We start from the raw sequence: 16703 nt of genomic DNA, 5'->3' as shown, positions 1-16703 counted from the left end.
ACCAAATTTAGCAAAGTCCTCAACCATATTTGTGATCCTTCTGGCAGAAAAATGTGAGACACAGATGGCACTCCATACAGTAAGAAGGCTTTGTTCCTAAGCAACGACAGGTGGGCATTCCTACTATTTAGGACTGGTAGCGGCAGGCTACCCTGTTAGATACCAAATAGATTAAATAGATTAACGACACTCAAGGCTGAGTCTTGTCGAGGCCCTAAGCTCCCGAGTGGAGTGTTAACATAAATTTGCAATATTGATAAAAATTTATCGAATTTCCTCCTCTCGTCTTTGCTCAGAAAGGAACATATTTTTATGAAAATAAAAAATTAAATAAAATTGTGGTGAATAAATAGTAAAAACTAGTCAATAAATGGTGACTTTTTCATTTTGCAACGTAATGCATTAACGCGCATCAGTCCTTGGCAAAATGTGCCTATGTGAAGCAACATCAAAAAATCAATATTACTTATTAAAAGATAAGTAGTTATTTATAAAATATAAATCAAAATTCATTGGAAAATGAATAAAAAATAAAAAAAATTGATTCATTGCGCTGAACATTTTTCGTACAAATTGAAACAATGATTATTCTCATTCATTTCACTTCAACTTCAACTCACATAAAAACTCAATAAGAACCAAGTTGTAGGAAAACGAAAACTCAATACAGGAAGTAGTTATGAAGCTGTATACAATTACTCAATATTGGCTAGGCATGAAAATTGCTATCGTATTACAAGCCCCAAAACCACGCATGTGAATGTAAAGTCAACTACGTAAGCAAATGTCTATGCATCTTTTCATGGATTCATAGACTCGTTGCATATTTCAAAGCCCTTGAGATAGTAGTAGCAGACAAAAGCACAATGAAATACAAAACACTCACATTCGCATACATATGTACACACACATGTATGTATGTATGTGTGTAGACACTCATAACCATTACCTGTGTGCTTATTTACATAACATATGCATAAATTGTATAATTACAAATATATCTTCATACATATATTGGAGTGCATACCTTTGCACAAACAAAGCTGGAAAATTAATTGCATTTTTCGCCTCAACAACAGCGACAATGAAGAGCTTCAAACGAAACGGTAATGAAAACAATTGAAAGCACATTTCTGTTGTTGCATAATTATTATGAACGAGTGAAAAGCTCTGGGTGAAATACTTAAGCGCATGCATATAAACGCATAAAGTTAATACCGGGCTAATAAAACAACAAAAATTACAGACAAAAAAAATTTCATCTTAAATCAGAAATTGAAAAATTTAAATTGCAGTTAATCTTCGGGTTGATGTAAAAAGTCACGGGGCATATTTTTTGGTATTTATGCCGAGTTTCCACCCAATTCGAGCTGTTGATGTTCTGATGCTGATCTATGCTCGGAATTTTTAAGCACTCAGCAATATTTCTCGTTGTATTTAAAACCTAGGCAGAAGATCTAAAGGGCAGGCAGAGACAGATGTAGGGAATTCAATGCTGATCTGCAAAACTTATATAATTGGCGCTTAAGCCTCTTTTGCGTTTGACGGACGTTTTCTTCCATTTGTGGTGTGTGTCTTGGATTCAAACAGGGCAAATAGGTCTTAGGGAGGCTTTGGGCAAATTTAACCGATTTTTGTTTTCAATCCATTTGTTTATTTTTCTACCTCAACTGGAGGGACCTGTAGTTTTAAGACGACTACGAACAACAGGTAAAAACTACTTAAATAGCTTTTTCAGGGCAGAAATTACACTCGGAGGTATGCCAATGTCTGCCGAGGAGCGACTGCTACTACGAAACACTCTTTATACGAATTTATGTTTCGTGCTTGGGCCTCGAACCAATCCAATCGGCTGCGGAGGGCGCTCTTTGCCAAAATTGCCGGACTTATTTAGGAATTTTAGCCATTTGTCGAAGGAGGGAGAATTCGGTTCGTCTACTCTCAATACATGCGACCCTGATCACTAATTCATCAGCCACTTCATTGGCTTAAGCACCACAGAACCCCGAAGCCCACAAAAGTTTTAACTCATGCCATCCGATAACGGAGTTCAGTCTCAGCTTACCTTTTGCACTATTTTTTAAGAGGTGCGAGTGTTTTCTAAGGTCTTTAGAACAGGTCTAAGGTCTATCACTGCATACCATGATTTTTTTAAATTTCATACTATTGATGAAAGGAAGACTAACGACGTGATTTCTTCGAATGAGACTCCAGATATTAGATTTTCATAAGGTAAAGAAGCCCTGAAAAACTCCCAAACAATTCTCTGTGCCCTGATCACCGATTGTCGTGCTACAATCCGAACGAATATAGTGGACACATCGTTTTCATTTCCTTCAACATAAAGATATAAAAAATCCAAAAAAAACATTACGAGCGGATTTTCATGTTGTACTCAAGGTCAGTACCGCCTGTACGTAAACTCCTTTGTAGTCCGCTTGCTACAGAAACGTGTTTTGGCCATAGTTCTGCGCTACCGTACTATAGCCGAGTACACGACGACTGGTCTGATTACAGTTCTGGTCTGATTAAAGTAATGTCTTACCGAATGTTCTTCGCCCAATCCGATTCTTCGATTCACCTTCAGCTCAACGTATGATTTCTATAGCAGCTTCATATTTGGCGTACCGCTATTCACATTCATATGTATTTCACTGTCCCGGAAAGGCTTAGGTTACGCTTGTAGGCACTGCATTATAAACTGTACACCTACAAACCGCTCACGAAATGACCTGAAAACCATCATGGTTTGATATTTTTTTGGAATATCTCTGCAGGTTCTATTAGTCATTGGTGCTGCGTTTCAATTAGCCATGGCGCGCTTTTTTATTAAGCTATTACAGCGCAGATAATGCAATGCCCCTTGAAGTTTTCGAGAGAAAGGATATGCGGAAGATTTATGGACCTTTGAGTAAAGCTGGTCGACAATGTGGCAGTGCACAGCCAACTATGGTATACGGCCTCAAAATCAACATCAGCAAAACTAAACAAATGGTTGTCAGCCGCAGAAATTCCAACAACAATACTTATTTAACAATCAACAATGCTCCTGTAGAAAGATTAAATAAATTTAAATCTCTTGTTTGGCTGCTCATCGAAAACTGGTACACCTCAGCAGAAATAATATGTCGCATTGAAATGGCAAGGCCCGCGTTTCTTAAATATGGCGAAGACCTAAAATTTCGCGACTTCAATTTGCGACTAAAAACACGCGCCTGTTCTGCTATGTGGCATGGACATATGGAGCATAAAATTGTCAAAGATGAACAGACTGAAAGCATTTGAAATGTGGCTTCTCTGGAGATTACGTAAAATACTCTGGATCGAAACGATAATATCTTCTCGGTGAGAGAAAATTACTCAGGCGTATTAAATGGAGGAAAACCTCGATTCATATTCTGCGAAATCCGAGATATGAACTGCTACAACTCATATTGCAGGGTAAGATCGAGGGAAGAAAAGGTATCGGGCTGAAGCAATTTTCTTTGATGAGAAACGTAGGAGCAGGGGACCAGTGTACAACGTGTATGGGTCACGTCTTGGAAGCAGCTATAGAACTCGTATTATTATCAAATATAGCTCTAAGTTTGTATTAATACATTATTTTTCAATTCTAAAATCGCTTGCATTCGCATACGCAGAAGATACCTTTGTTCATCAAAGTAAATGTAAAAATAGTAGTAACCAGTTAGTGCAAGTCCACAAGCCTATTTGCAGACTACCGAATACAAATATTAATCAGGTAGTGGAGTTTTAATTCAAAAATGCAACCTTTCATAAATTCGTAATTTTTACGAGCTTCGTGATTTCACCTCCAACTCCATAGCGCTTTAAATTGCACCTTTGCCGTGTGATAAAAACAAAATGTGCTGCATGCATTTTATAAATATTTAACACTATCGCATGCAAATACGAAATTGAAAATAACGCGCAGACACAAAATTGTTTGCTTAAATGCAAAATAAAAAAATAATAAAAATCAAAATATAAAAAGAAAATACTAACGAATAACGAAACACTGCATAAATCAAGAGTTCGCAATTGGTGAGTGTTCAAGGTTGTTGTTGGGTGGGTGGCTGGCTGCCTGGTTGGTTGGTTGATTGCTCAATACGAGTGTTTGTGTGTGACGATGTGGGTTCAGAAAAACATATTGTTCCGTGGCTTCAGACAAAAGCTAAAAACTTTTTAATGAAAGCAATGAGTTCGTATGCAATGAGCGCATGACAATAAGTTGGAATTTCATTACAACGACGGTAAACAAAATATATGCACACCCATACACATGCAGCCCACTTCCACAGCAGCCATAGCTGCCCCATTTTACTTGCCCACATTATTGCTGATGCTGCTGCTGCTGCTCGACACACATGCGATGTGTGTATGTAAGTATCCATGGCTACGAATAGTTCAAAGTGTATGAGCGCATGCATAATAAGAAGCAGAGAGATTATCGTTTTCCGACCGCCAGCAAGCGCTCTCGAAGTTTGAATTATACTTAAGTAGAAATGGGAAGGCTGCCTACAAAAAAATATCAAACAAATAAACTGTTTGAATATGAAAATATGCAAAATCATGCTAACCTCGGAGATGAGCCAGTTGGAGAGATATCAATCGAACTGATAGATATCTAGTTTTGTGAAGGCTCTGATACCCACACGACACAAATTGCATACACACATGTGTATGTATGTAGGCGTGTGGTAGTTGTATGCAATGTGGGTGCAACACAAGCCAGTAATCATGGAAATTTGTTCTTAAATTTTTTATTATTATTACGATTTTCAGTAGAAAAAAAAAAACACTAACGCATGCAAATATGTGCGTACGTACGATCACTTGTCACGCACTACAGATACTGAACTTAATGAGATATATGTATGTATGTATGTGTAAGTGTATGCGATGACGCGTCATTGGCAGGACATCATTACTGCGCTGCATTGAGTTGATCAATGCCAACTGGAAATTGCATGAAAAATTGTGCAGTACGTGCAGTGCTATTTTTTTATTTATTAGAAATTCATTGACATATTCGCATATTAATTTTGTGAAATTTTATATCAAAATAGAATTTCTGAGCTCTTTTCTTTTACCATAAAAGAAAACCGAATTGGAAAAAATTATAATAAAAGGGAAAATCCGAATTAGTTTTCTTTAAAATAAAACCAAATTAAAAAATTACATTAAATAGAAATTCTGAACTTCGTTCTTAAAAAAAATCAAATGAAAATTTTTTTTTAATATATTTTAATTATTAAAATAGATCTTCTGATTTTTTTCTTTTAAAATAAAATCAAACAAAAAAATTATATTAAATAGAAACATTGAACTTTGTTCTTAAAAAAATTAAATGCAATTTTTTTTATATTAAATAGAACTTCTGATTTTTTTCTTTTAAAACAAAATCAAATGAAAAGAAAAATTTATATTATTGGGTATGGGAATAAGTTTCCGTCCCTTCCCTTTTGTTACGAATTATTTGAACAATTAAATAATACATGATATTATGTGAAGTACATTGGAAGCTATGGAAGATGGGGTGAAGTATCTTTCAGGCAGCATACGCATTCCTCTGACGAAAACTTCGAGTTCTTTTGATTTCATCCATTCATTGAGCGAGTTTGCGATGCTCTCGTAAGAAGTGCACCGCTCTTCAATAAGAGCTGACTGCATAGATCGAAACGGATGGTAATCCGAAGTTGCAATGTCTTGGGAAACGGCGGGTGGGACAAGTTTTCCCAATTCAGTCCCTCTAAATATTTTTGAACCGATTTAGCAAGGTATGGCCAGGCGTAAAATCAGTTGTCATGCAGCAAAATCAGTTTTTCTGTCTGTCTACCGTCCCATTCCGGTCGCTTTTCTTTGAGAGCTCGATTCAAACGCATTAGCTGCAGTCGGTAACGATCGCCAGTGATGGTTTCAAATGTTTTAAGGAATTTATAATAGATGATACCCTTCTGATCCCAACATATGCACAACATAACCTTTCAAGCATGAATATTTTTTTTTTCGCTGCCGAGGGACCTGGTTCACCTAGCAGACTCCAACTTTTTTGACGCCTAGGGTTATCGTACTACATAGATCCATTTTTCATCGCCAGTGACGCTGCGATGCAGAAAACCTTTACTTTTTTGCCATTCAAGATGCATCTCATAAGTCACCAAATGTCTCTCGATATCCCTCTTCTTCAATTAATGTGTCACCCAGTTACCTGCTTTCTGGACCATTGTCATCGCATGCAAACGTTTACCGACGGTTGATCTGTCAATATCCAACTCTTTAGACATATCATCAAGTGTTCGACATGCGTCTAGTTGTTATAGTTGACAATCTTCGAATTTTGTTGGTGACCCTTCGCAGTATTTTCCTCTTACTACCTACAAGTTCCAATGGAGAACATTCCCTGGTTAGTAAATTGTCAAAGCTATCTACATATTATTCAAGTAAGGGCCGATGTTGAAGGTCAACCACACCTAAACGTCAAGCTTTTTTCTGCATTTCATTTGACATTTTTCAAATACAGACTAATTCAATTTGAACCATGGAAAGATACACAATCGGGCAACGCGTTAAAGTTATTCAGTTATTTATTTATTATGAAAACGGCGCTCAAACCAAAATGCATATCGCGCACTTCATCTTCAGTGATGAGGCACATTTACACCTCAGTGGATTCGTCAACAAGCAGAATTGCCGCATTTGGGCGAATGATAATCCAAGAGTGATTGCCGAAAAACCAATGCACCCACAAAGAGTGACTGTTTGGTGCGGTTTATGGACCGACGGCATCATTGGGCCGTATTTTTTCCAAAATGAGGCCGGTCAGGCAGTTACTGACAATAGTGTTCGCTATCGTGTGATGGTAATGAACTTTTTGTGGCCCAAATCGGAAGATATGGATGTGGATGATATGTGGTTACAGCAGGACAGCGCCACTTGTCACACAGCTACCGAAACAATGGCTCTTTTGTGCAAAAAATTTGATGACCGAATAATCTCACGCCGCGACGATGTCAATTGGCCGCCAAGATCATGTGATTTGACACTGTTGGACTTCTTTCTTCGGAGTTATTTGAAAGAAAAGATGTACGTTGATAAGCCAGCAACAATTCAAGAGCCAAAGGATGAGATAAATCGGCACATTAACGGCATAGAACCTCAATTATGCCTCAGGGTCATCGAAAATTTGGACCACCGGATGGAGGTGTAGCAGCGAGGTCGCGGTGGCTATTTGGCCAATATTTTGTTTTATACGTAATTGAGCTATACCAATATTATCATAATAAAGATAAATGACAATAATTTCTTAAAAAACTTGTACTTAATTGAAAATCATTACCGGCCTTTGAAACTTAACCACCCTTTATATTATATCCTTGAATATATTTGAAAGAACTACTAACCCAAGCGTTTATTAAGAAGTATGTAAATTATTGTCAATTGGGAAATAATAACAGGTGGCCACTGTTAGGTAATCACTTTGATCCTATTAAGAATAATGTCTTTTTATCTGTATAAAGCCTGAAAAATAATTACGTATAATTTTTATTACTTTTTCTACTCAAATTCATTTTACTATGTTATTAGTATAGATTAAGCAAATTTCATTTCAAATTTTTTTTCCCCACGTAGAGCATTTTCATCCGAGAAAAATTACGCTTTTTCAATCAACTTTAACTTACATACCAAAGCAACCCCTGTCTGCAAGATGCATGTAGATATGTATGTGCGTGTGTGTATGCACTTTTTCTAGATTATATTTGATTTGCCCAATAATTGAATTAGCTCGCTGAGGGAAATTGCTTGTAATTTCCTTAGTTTACTTCCATTCAACTCTTTTCTAATTTTATGAAATCTAGCAAACTTGAGGGCGTATCATCAGAATAGAACCTTGAATATAATAAAATTAGGAAATTATTTTTGTCAATTCGATTTATGAGACCAACAAATTTCAAGTCAAATTAAATCTTTTGGTAATAAAGTGTATTGATTGCTTGCAACTGATAAAAGGGGTTGATAAATCACGAATTTTTCTAATAGAAAAAAAAAATAAATAAAAATTAGATGTACTTTCAATGTGTGCTCCCACAACATAAATGAAAACTTAAAACTAAAATTAAATGAGCAAACTCAATTATTAGTTTGATTAGACATTCGGCAGACATCCCCTTATTAACGCTCGGTTGGCCTTGCAGTAGCATAAACGGCTTATATATTTTCCAAAACCAGAGCGGCCAATTGACATCACTTTAACTAATTAAAATCTCACTTGCAAATTAATATCCAATAATAGAGTAAATGAGAAAACTTTAATTTATTATCGACTGCACTACACAAAAACTTGCTGCTCGACCGGATTTTACCACCCATTGAAGTTAACTCAAAATTGAATAGGTTTTTCGCAGCACGCGAAAGATTAAAATGTTAATCGAACGTAAAAGGCTGCAAGTCTTTCCTGATGAGGACAAAAAAATATTTGGGAAGAAAGCACAAGATGAAGGATGTTGTTCGTGCTGGCCCAGGCAGCCTTAAAATTAAAATTGTCTGTGGCAAGTTAATGAGCCGAGTAGAGTTTAAAGCTTCGAATCGTATGAATGTACGCATGTATATGTTTGTGTGTATGTGCATATATATGTGCGTATGCATTATAAGTACTGGGGTACCTTGCGTCCATCAAAACATGATTGATTTGGTGTCTAATGTTGCGTTAACAGTCACTCACATTTTTTAATGGACGACCAACAGACAAACAACACCCAACACCCAAAATGTTACCTTTGACAAGTGAAATATATTTAATGCATTTTTAATAACAGTAATGTAATTAGAGAGTAAACAACTTCTCCATACTCGTTTTCAATGAACTGTAACACAGCTCCAATTTTTACAAAAACGTTTCTTATACCCCATTTCCACTACAAACTTAACAGCAGCAGGGAGAAATATCAAGCGTTTCCCTCGCATTAGAGTTAACGCAAGCGACTGATTTTTGTTTTTATTTGTGGTTTACTCACTACGGATGTCTGCCCGAGCTGTCTATGTCTTTATGTAAAAAGGATAATCTGTACTTACGTCGTGTAATGTAACAATATTGTACAATATTTTTATTAAAAAGTAATTAAAATAATAAAAATATAATTTCTGAAAATCCTACAGCGTTAATTAAATGGTTTTTTTGTTATTATTATTTGTTTGTGTTATGGCGCCGATTATAAAAAACTATTTGGTTGTTGTATTCTACAGCGAAACATTTTTTTTTTATTTTATTTTTATCTGTATTTTAATTTTTTTTGTTATAGCGCCGCAGTCGCCTTTAGCTTGTAGAAAGTTTACATTTGTATTTCAGCTACTGCTGTTACCACAACATTTCCTGTTGGACTAACAGAAGAAGAGCTAACACAATTCTGAAACAGATTTTTGAGAAGTGAAAATTTAAATGCGATGCTTAACTTAACTTCAGCGCAAACTACAGTTGAGGTTAGGTGGAAATAGGACCCTCAAATCTGAATATTTTACGTATAAGTGTAAAATTCGATATATTTACCAGCTTATACGCGAATATTGCATATGATGCGAAAACGTATGCCTATGAGCATATGAAACACACTGCATCACTAGCTGTTCTTGGACTCCAAGAACTGGGTTGATGAACGGAAAATATTATGATATGACTTTCAGACAGTGCACTGACACTTTTAGTGACACTATCTGCTTCACTGGAACCATAAGAAATAATTATAACTGGCTCTTTCAACATTAAACTGAATTCCACAGATCTTGTGGGTATATTCTTGCTGCAAAATCTGACAAGATAAGTCTGCGTGTTTGACAAATGTGCTTCAGTCCATTACTACCTCCGACACCTTTAGAGTAAGAATATTCTTACACCTGCCTTCTTTTTCAAAGGCTGCTTTACTAAACACCAGCTTTCGTTACTGCTGAAGACTTAAAATGTGATAAGTCAAGGTGTTCTCAAGACGTGCATGCCTTGAAAAAAAATTAAATCGAGTTTGGTTTGTGAAGCAGAATTCGAAGCAGCCTTCTCAACTAGATATCGGTAAATTCAATTTTAGTTAGTGGATACCGAAACATTTCGGGAAAGAGGTTGTAAGTTGTAGGGAGTACTTCATGACAACTTCAAGCAGGACGGAATGTTCAGGGTGACTACGCTGAATAATAAAGCGCAAAATTGTGTTTTTCCTATCGAACCGCAAAACTTATTGAACAACGTAGTATTGACTTCCGCCACCGTCAATACCCGCACCATCGAAATTACCCCTTAAACACATTTTTCGTTTTTGTTTATTTGGGAGGTTTAAGTTTAATTTTGAGCTTTGGTGTATTAAGGGGTCTATGATAGAATTTTATGATACATTTTTATGTAGTGCATTTTAAGCCATTACATCCCACTTTTTTGAGTATTATTATTATTATTATTATTATTAAATTTGTATAATAACAAGTTATACAAATATAAGGAGGCAGCAGCATTAGCAGCATGGGCCATCGGCTGTCTGATAACAAAAAATGTAAATGCACTTTAAATAAGGTCTAACGTTAAGTAATCACTAAAATAGCCGAGGTAAATATAAGCTAAAATTGTAGATCTTAAAAACAACAACAGAAATTTGTAGACAGTCAGTATATTACTTGCAGATGACTCTTTAAGAAAATAAAGTGCGTGAGAGGATCCAAAGAATTGATAAGGTTGCGGTTTCGTCACAAAAGGGACAATCAGCTGGCAGCGTACGTTAGAGGAGGTGTGCATGTGTGAGAATAGTGTGGCCCAGACGTAGGCACGAGTATGGTTTGAGAACTTTTAATGGAAGGTCGAAAGAAAGTGATATTTTTGATCTAGATGGATTTAAGTAAACGTAGTGGTGGTGGTAGTTTTTCGTTAAAAAGATAACATCGTCTTTCGTGAAAAAGATGACAGCTTGGCAATTTGATCGAACGCTATTATAAAAAGGAGCGCGGAAAATGGTTACCCTTGCGACGTTCCATTCTCTAGATTTGCAATGATTGAGGCAAAGCCACTTATTCTCACTCTGCATTTTCTGTTAGTAAGAAAAATTCTAACAAAGTTTGTAATTTTGGAACCAACCTTCATCTTAGTTAATTGTTTCAAAATGATTTGCACTCCGATTCGGTCAAAAGTATTCTCTAAATCGATTGCTAAAAGTGAAACATGGTTTCATGACGAGAGTGCGTTTGTAAAGACATAGTCAAGGTGCAAAAGTGCATCAATTGTGCCACAGCCTCTTTTATATGGTTAGAACTATTAGCTAGGTTGTTCTTAGAATACCTCATCAATACCTCATCAAGCAGGTTTTCCATTAGTAGGAGGTTTATTGGGTTTCAAAATTGGTACGATATAGGAAGTCTTCCATGCTTGAGGGTAAAAGCCGTAGTCAACTGGGTAGGTTTTGAATCATAGGATAAGAAATTCGATCAAGAGGAAAAACTCCTTATCAATAGAAGAGTTAGAGGGTTAAAATATGTCACATTTCCGCTTTGGTTTTTACACGGACGTGCTGAACACTTCATATGTCTAAAATGTAAGAATCACCTAGTTTCCTATGCCGGTAAAAAAAATGTTACCTCCTTGAAAGTAGAATTCGATTCTAAATCACAAATACACTTATTGTTTTGTTTTTGCTCCATCCACCAGAGGTCATTGCTGGAACTTTGCTAAGTTTTTTGCGTAGTATAGTCTAACCACAGGCATCATTGACGATCCACTGTGCAATAACTTGTTTGGAGGATGAAGCAAAGCATTTTCTATTGCGGTCAGATGTATTAAGAATGGGTGAGTTACATTTCAGCTCCCTCGAAAAATTGCAAGGATATATACAAAAATCTGCGAAGTTTGCTGAGGAGTAATGAATGCTCACCCTGCCTGTCCCTGTTTATCTATTTAAATCCTAACTGCTGCCTTAAGTGCAGCGGCAAAACTGCCTAAGTGCTTGGAAAAAATTCCGGTCACTTACAACTTCATTCCACTCCATCCTATTTCACATTCTAATTGTCGGCATTGTTGTCAAATAATAGGGTCAATTATTAAGGTAAAAATGATGGTATTTTTGGCTTAGTGTTAATCTATTATGCCCTCGTTTACAAAATTTGCGTAAGCCCACTAATTATATAGGAATTTACTATTTTCTAACCAAAAGCATTTCTGTGTTTAAACAACACCCAAACATAAGTGTCCCTTTAATGAAAGAAAACGCGCGTGCAACTCAGAGCAATGTCAGCTCCTTATGTGCAACGTTGTCCTCCCAAATCAATAAATCTATACATCCTGAAAGCATACCCTAAGGTCTATATACATATACACTCACAAAACCACACATCTGCCTCAGCTTATATACCGAAAATCCTTCGCCACGATTAATACAGCAAATTCTTTTATACTGACAATGGAAAATTCATGAGCTTTGATAAATTGAATGCCGACACGCAAACTGCTTTCTCATTGCGGGAAGCGTAATAATCTGAGTAGATTATTTTTGCCGAAAGGATACTGCGGCATTAAGCAAAGCAAAAGGCGTACTGTGCACGGTTGGTATAGGCCATGAGCAGCGATTCCATAAGCGCAACGTGGGCTGGTTGAGGGCGTAGTACATTTATTTCTAAGTTATGCTGTTAATGCCATTTTAATCGCGGCAAACGAGACTGCGCGTTAAGGGGGTATTCTGGTCTAGAGCCCTACTTTTTGGGTATTTTTCAAACTAGGATAAAAGAAAAATTAAAAACATTTTTACTATCCATTTTTTTATATAATATTTATTGATGTTTAAGGTATATAAAAAAAATTAAAAAAAAAAAAAAAGTCAAAAATTCATCCAGTGACAGGTCGGTGAAGTAGGGGTTGCTAGTCAAACAGTGCTCCCTGGTTGACATGATTCCAACCCTTGTAGTGATCTAAATCGAACAAACAAAGAAAATTCTTAATTAGTAAAGATGTCGCTACATCTTGAGCCTCGGCCGAAAAAAAAAAATAAAAATTCACAAAATGGCGCCTACTTGAAAAAAAAAATTTTTTTTTACCCCTGTTTTTTGACCTTTACGAATTTTTTAAAAATACTTCAAATTAAAATTTTTCAAAATCCAAGGCTCCAGTGATAAAGAGATGTATGAAAAAGATTCTCACCAAATTTCAAAGGGATCGGTCAAATAGAACTTCAGATATCGTGTCAACCACCTCAGCAAAAGGAGTTTTGAGAAACACGCGTTTAAAGTTACGGCCGTCCCCTCAAACCAGTTTAGCTGCCACGTCACTAAAATAGTTGTAGCTTCGAAAATAATTCGAATTTTGAAAAATCCTTTTAAGAGCATATTTTTGAAAGTCTAGGCTTTGAAAATATGCAAAAAAAAAACAATTGATTTTTTCAATTTTCTAGACCAGAATACCCCCTTAAGTTTGAGGTATCGCAAAATATGAAATTAATTTGATTTGTTTATTAGTTTGAGAGAATTAAAGTTAAGGCAATGCAGTGCAACTTTTACTAACTTACCCCGTATAATTTCTTCTCTATAATTACAGATTCATTGAATTTTCCATGTACAAGCCGAAAGGAATCCTTCGTCACCTTTTCCACATAATAAATGCGTTTTTCATGAAGGGGAACCGTTGAGATTTATTGTATAAAATCCGAAAACAGTCGGCGCAAGTGAAGCATCTACTAGCACAGAGACACACACCCACACAAACGGACGGCACAACATCACTACCCCAGCCAAACGTTTTGAAAAAAGCCATCACCATTTCGTCGATTGCGATTAAACGCAGGCCAACGCTGCCGCAAACGCCAGCGAGTGCCCCACAGGTGTTATCGCCCAAGCGACAGTGCGCCACCGCCGTTTCGGTTATACCCGCCGCCCAATTGACACCACAGGTCCAGTACGCCACAACGCCAGCCGCCGCAGTCGCTCTCAAGGCCGGCCATCAATTGACCTTTAATCCCGCTGCTGCCGCCGCCGCTGCCCAATACGCCGCCACTGCCGCCGTTAGCGCACATCCACACCATCACCAACAGGTCGCTGCCGCAGCTGCAGCTGCTGCCGCCGCCGCCGCAGCCCAGCAGCAACGTATCGCTGTAGCCGCACAACATTTTAATCCCTCGGCCGCTGCCCTTCTTAACCAGCATCTACATTCAGTAGCAGCCGCGTCACACTCATTGTCGCCGGCCGCCGCGGCTGCCGTAGCTGCCGCTGCTCATCAGCAGCACGTTGTTCTACAGCAACAACAGCAACATCATCACCACCATCACACGCAACATTCGTTGAGTCAACAGCACATCTATCAACAGCAGCAGTCACTGCGCCAACAACTGCATCAGCAGCAGCAGCAGCAACAACAACAACAACAACAGCAACATCACTTGCTTGTTAGTAGTTCGACTGCGGCCAGCACACCCATCTCCGCCACATTAAGTAGTAGCAACACACCGCTGACATCGTCAGTCACCACAGCTAGTACAACAACAGCAACAGGTACACCGACAAGTGCAGCAGCACCTCCGGCAGCGCAGATAGGCGCCGTTGCAACTGCAGCAATCAATTCGCTGAACGAATCCGCGTCGCATTCGAATTCGTCCTCTGCATCGACCACACCGTCACCAGCGGCAGCGTCGGCAGCGCAGAATACACACGACAACAACAATAATAGCAACGCGCTGAGCAATAGTCCAAATAGCAACAGTAGCAACAACAACAGCACAATCCTTTCTAGCAGCTCGACGATGGAAAATCAAATGGCACTGGCACCATTGGGATTATCACAAAGCATGGACTCAGTGAATACGGCAAGCAACGAAGAAGAGGTAAGTCTCCACTCGTCCATAGAAACCATAGATTGATAGCTATACGACCTACTTATACATGTGCATGCATATACACGGCGTCGTACGTCAATTATATTTGACATTCGTGAGCTAGATGCCTGCAGCATACAGATTTTCAACACTCAAAATATTTTTTTTTCTAATTAGTAAAAGTTATTCAAAAACAAAATTGGATGATTAACTTTGCGCCAACTTGTACAGGCGTACATATATGGAAGCATATAATCTCGAATCTCTACTCAGGCGCGAGTTCATTTCATTAATGGCAATATTTTGCAGCTGATCGTATTTCAGCTGCTTTGAAGTAGAAATGACAAAGAAAAAGTGAAGTACCGCCACTTGGTTTAAGAGTTAATCATATTTAGCTGCAAAAATGAAATTGCAAGTCTTACCTTAACTAATTCAGTATGAATTCGTAAAACGTTCACTAAAATATGCAGCATCAGCATTGCGATGCAATTTTCCATGTATATGGGGCAAAACACGTCAAGTATAACTTCATCACGTGAAAACTTTTCATCGCTTCGCAGTTTGGAGAAGATGTTCTAGTATCCATTAGTTTAAATTGTGGGAAGGGAAGAGGAAGAAAATTGAAAGAATATTGAGTGGCTAATGAGATACGCCGGTTACAAGTTTTGATATATTTTTTTCAAGTCTCCTTTCTAGAACTCATGAATGACAAGGCCAATAATGATCGGTTTAAAAAAAAATATACCAAAATTTTTTCAGTATTTTTCGATAAAAGTACACAAATTTGAAAAACATTTTTTATATTTAAATTTTTTTTTCTTCAATTCTCACATACCTTACGTTGAACACTAAGTAAGTAAGGCGTGAGCTAAGTATGAGTATTTTGGTACTCTAAGAAAAGTTATACACGAAAAGAAAGTGTAAAAAAAGCGCCCTAGATATCTGACTCTTAGCCCGACGACGCAGGGCAGCTGAGAAGAAGGTGCTGATTCCACCTTATCGTTATAATAGAAAATATATCAGTATTATAGTCGAGCACTAAGTTGGAAGTTCGAGCACTACTTTAGGAAGTTCTAATAATATCATTGAGGAAAAGAGAAAGGGAAAATGGACGCAAAGATTTACTCTATTGCTGTCTGCTGCGATACTTAAATGTAGCTTCACACCATTCAACGTCTCTTCTTGTGGTTCCGGTTTAACCACCTCGGTTATTTGTTGAACATCAAAAATAATAAAGGTGCTTTGCGGCAAATACATCGTCTATTGAGGTTTAAGTGAACTCAGCTATTTCTGCCAACATTGAATTTTTATATAAAGTAATTTTTTTGACGATATAAATAAATTTTAAGAATGAACCCAGAAATGTTTTAAGGCCAAACGCGAATGTATCGATGGAGAAGAATAATTTCCTAAGTGATTCCGAATATATTTTATATACACGCATATTGGTGCAATTGCCTGTTTCCTGTTTAGCAACAGACCCTTCGCTTATGAAAATCTGTAGAAAAGTGCAGAAAACTCTGGATATGATTGACACTTGGTGCTGTGGGAATGAGCTATCAGCAAACCCCACCAAGGCTGGTATGGTCCTCTTTACCAGAAAGAGGAAGCTTAAAGGACTCGTTCTACCTTAGCTAAAAGAAGCCACAATCCAGCTTTCCAAAGAAATCAAATATATTAGAGTAATCCTCGATAGTAAACTCCTTTGGAAGTCACACGTTGAAATAAAGGCATCCAAAGCACCGACAGCCTTCTGGCAATACTAGGGTGTTTTAGGGAAAACGTGGGGTCTTTCTGCTAGCAAAATCCTATGGATCTACACGGCTATGATAAGACCTATTATTACCTATGCATTAGCGGGCTGGATGAGTAGACTCTCTCTCATGA

At 37.5% G+C, this 16703-nt stretch overlaps 1 protein-coding gene across 1 annotated transcript; it reads left to right on the top strand.

Moving 5' to 3' along the window:
• Positions 1-11805: 11805 nt before the first annotated feature.
• On the top strand, positions 11806-14861 carry LOC129235955 (protein couch potato-like). The gene is made up of 2 exons (XM_054870049.1): positions 11806-11809; positions 13639-14861. The coding sequence occupies exons 1-2, from the start codon at positions 11806-11808 to the stop codon at positions 14859-14861; spliced, it is 1227 nt and encodes a 408-aa protein (XP_054726024.1).
• Positions 14862-16703: the final 1842 nt, after the last annotated feature.

The sequence above is a fragment of the Anastrepha obliqua genome, chromosome 1 (genome assembly GCF_027943255.1).
Source record: "Anastrepha obliqua isolate idAnaObli1 chromosome 1, idAnaObli1_1.0, whole genome shotgun sequence".
NCBI lineage: Eukaryota > Metazoa > Arthropoda > Insecta > Diptera > Tephritidae > Anastrepha > Anastrepha obliqua.
The sequence above is the reverse complement of the archived record's forward strand: the minus strand, read 5'-3'. Positions and strand labels throughout refer to the sequence as shown.